General features: G+C 39.7%; 1 protein-coding gene across 1 annotated transcript; it reads right to left on the bottom strand.

Annotated features, from left to right (window-relative positions):
* Window positions 1–604: 604 nt before the first annotated feature.
* On the bottom strand, window positions 605–1,657 carry Tsp_07827 (phosphatidylinositol 4,5-biphosphate-dependent ARF1 GTPase-activating protein). The gene is made up of 5 exons (XM_003381243.1): window positions 1,629–1,657; window positions 1,376–1,437; window positions 964–1,039; window positions 868–911; window positions 605–720 (listed from the first exon to the last, which is right to left on the bottom strand). Exons 1-5 carry the CDS (start codon window positions 1,655–1,657, stop codon window positions 605–607), a joined length of 327 nt encoding a protein of 108 aa, XP_003381291.1.
* Between the last annotated feature and the right edge of the window lie 79 nt (window positions 1,658–1,736).

Raw genomic sequence — 1,736 nt, 5'->3', positions numbered from 1 at the left:
TAGAGACAGAGCCAGGTAATAATATTACAAACACATAACAACGCTTACCTCTGGATTGGAGCCGAAACAGAGTCCCAGCACTACGTCCACTGTGAATTTGCATATCTGCCTCTAGGGCAGATACGACTTATGAATTCACACAGATGCTGAAATCCCATAGCGGAGTGCAATGCTAGAGGCTTCACATCTGGGACCATTCCTTTACGAAATGGACAGAGTCATCTCTTGAAAGTCGATCCAGCCAGCACGGGAACTTGTGCAATGAGACTCAGCCGTGGGGGCCCCCGTTCAAGGGCAGGGGAGCGAGGGGCGGCGCAGGGGCAGTTGAGCTAGGCTTGACCTTGTTTCCAAGGCGGCAGGCCTCTGGTACCGCAACCGGGTGAGGAAGAGGTGAGCTGTGAAAATATGGACTTCATCATTTGAGACGGTTAGGGTCGCGTCGTGCAGTGTAACCCATCGAACTCCTGCACACCACCCTATCTCACATTCCTCCTATCCTTGCACTGCTATTCTCAAACATTTACTTATTCTAATACTCAAACTATAGCAGTGCTACCAACTCACTATGCTCAAAAATTGTCCTTTGAAATGGTCGACAAATTATTCAACCATTGCTCTTTCCGCAAATGAACCCTAAACTCAACTCGATAAGGCATGGGACGTGAAAACGTTCAAATGCGGAAAGCCACTCAAATTCATTTAAATAATAGTACTCATGATCTACGCCCAATTACTCTAATTAACAAACATCTGAAATAAATGCTCAATAACCTACAGCTCGAATTTATATAAATTACAGACTCAAGAACTCCTCAGTGAAGTTTACCTAATTAACCTAACTCAACAAATTATACTTACCCAACTTACCCTCGTCTTCCGGACGTTCGCGTCCATCTTCTTTTCTTCTGTTTCTAAATATAGAAGAATTAATTCAATGAAATAATGCTATAATAAATAAAAAACAAAGCCGTTTTTATTGCTATTCTTCGTCCGTCATCGCATTGAAAACGCCATTGTTCATTCGCCGCACATCGATCGCCTACAATTATTTCAAATAAATTTCAAGAGTCACGAAAAAATTTGCATAACGTTCATTTCTACTAATTAACAAGTATCAAACGTATTGTTCATTTCGTTAAGCAAACATTATTCAGGTCACATAAGCTGAAAAGCAAACAAATTGCAGTTCCACGCAAATTTGCATTCAAGCTAGACAACGCATATGTTTGAAAAGATAGCATTCTTCTTTCTCTAAAAGCATATCTTACTTTGTATTTAACGATTTAATAAATTGAGCAAATGCCGTTCACCGCTGCCGTTAGTCAACAAAGTCAATTTAACTGGCCCACTGTTAATATGAAGGCAATTTTCAGACCACCCATATTTGCATAAAAGTCAGATATTGCGCGCGTTGCGCTGAAAAGCGTTTTACGTGCGCTGAATAAGCTACTCAAAAATGAACTGGAACACAATACGAGAAATGAAGGTTTGAAATGATTTGAAAAAATATTCAGATGCACTGCCACATTCAACCAATAAAAACTACTGAAAATTCAAAACTGACCTTGACGTTTACAATTCAGTCAAAATATAAACTATCTGACAGAAAACGGACATAACAAAAACACTTGACTTTGCCCAAAACACGCCTCCGCATTTCTGGATTTGAGATTTGAAAATTCAAAATGGCCCTACATAAATGGAAATCATCCCCAAAAACTTTCACTAAAACATAA

The sequence above is a fragment of the Trichinella spiralis genome, assembly GCF_000181795.1.
Source record: "Trichinella spiralis strain ISS 195 chromosome Unknown Scfld2, whole genome shotgun sequence".
NCBI lineage: Eukaryota > Metazoa > Nematoda > Enoplea > Trichinellida > Trichinellidae > Trichinella > Trichinella spiralis.
Note: the sequence above shows the minus strand (reverse complement) of the source record. Positions and strands in the feature narration are given on the sequence as shown.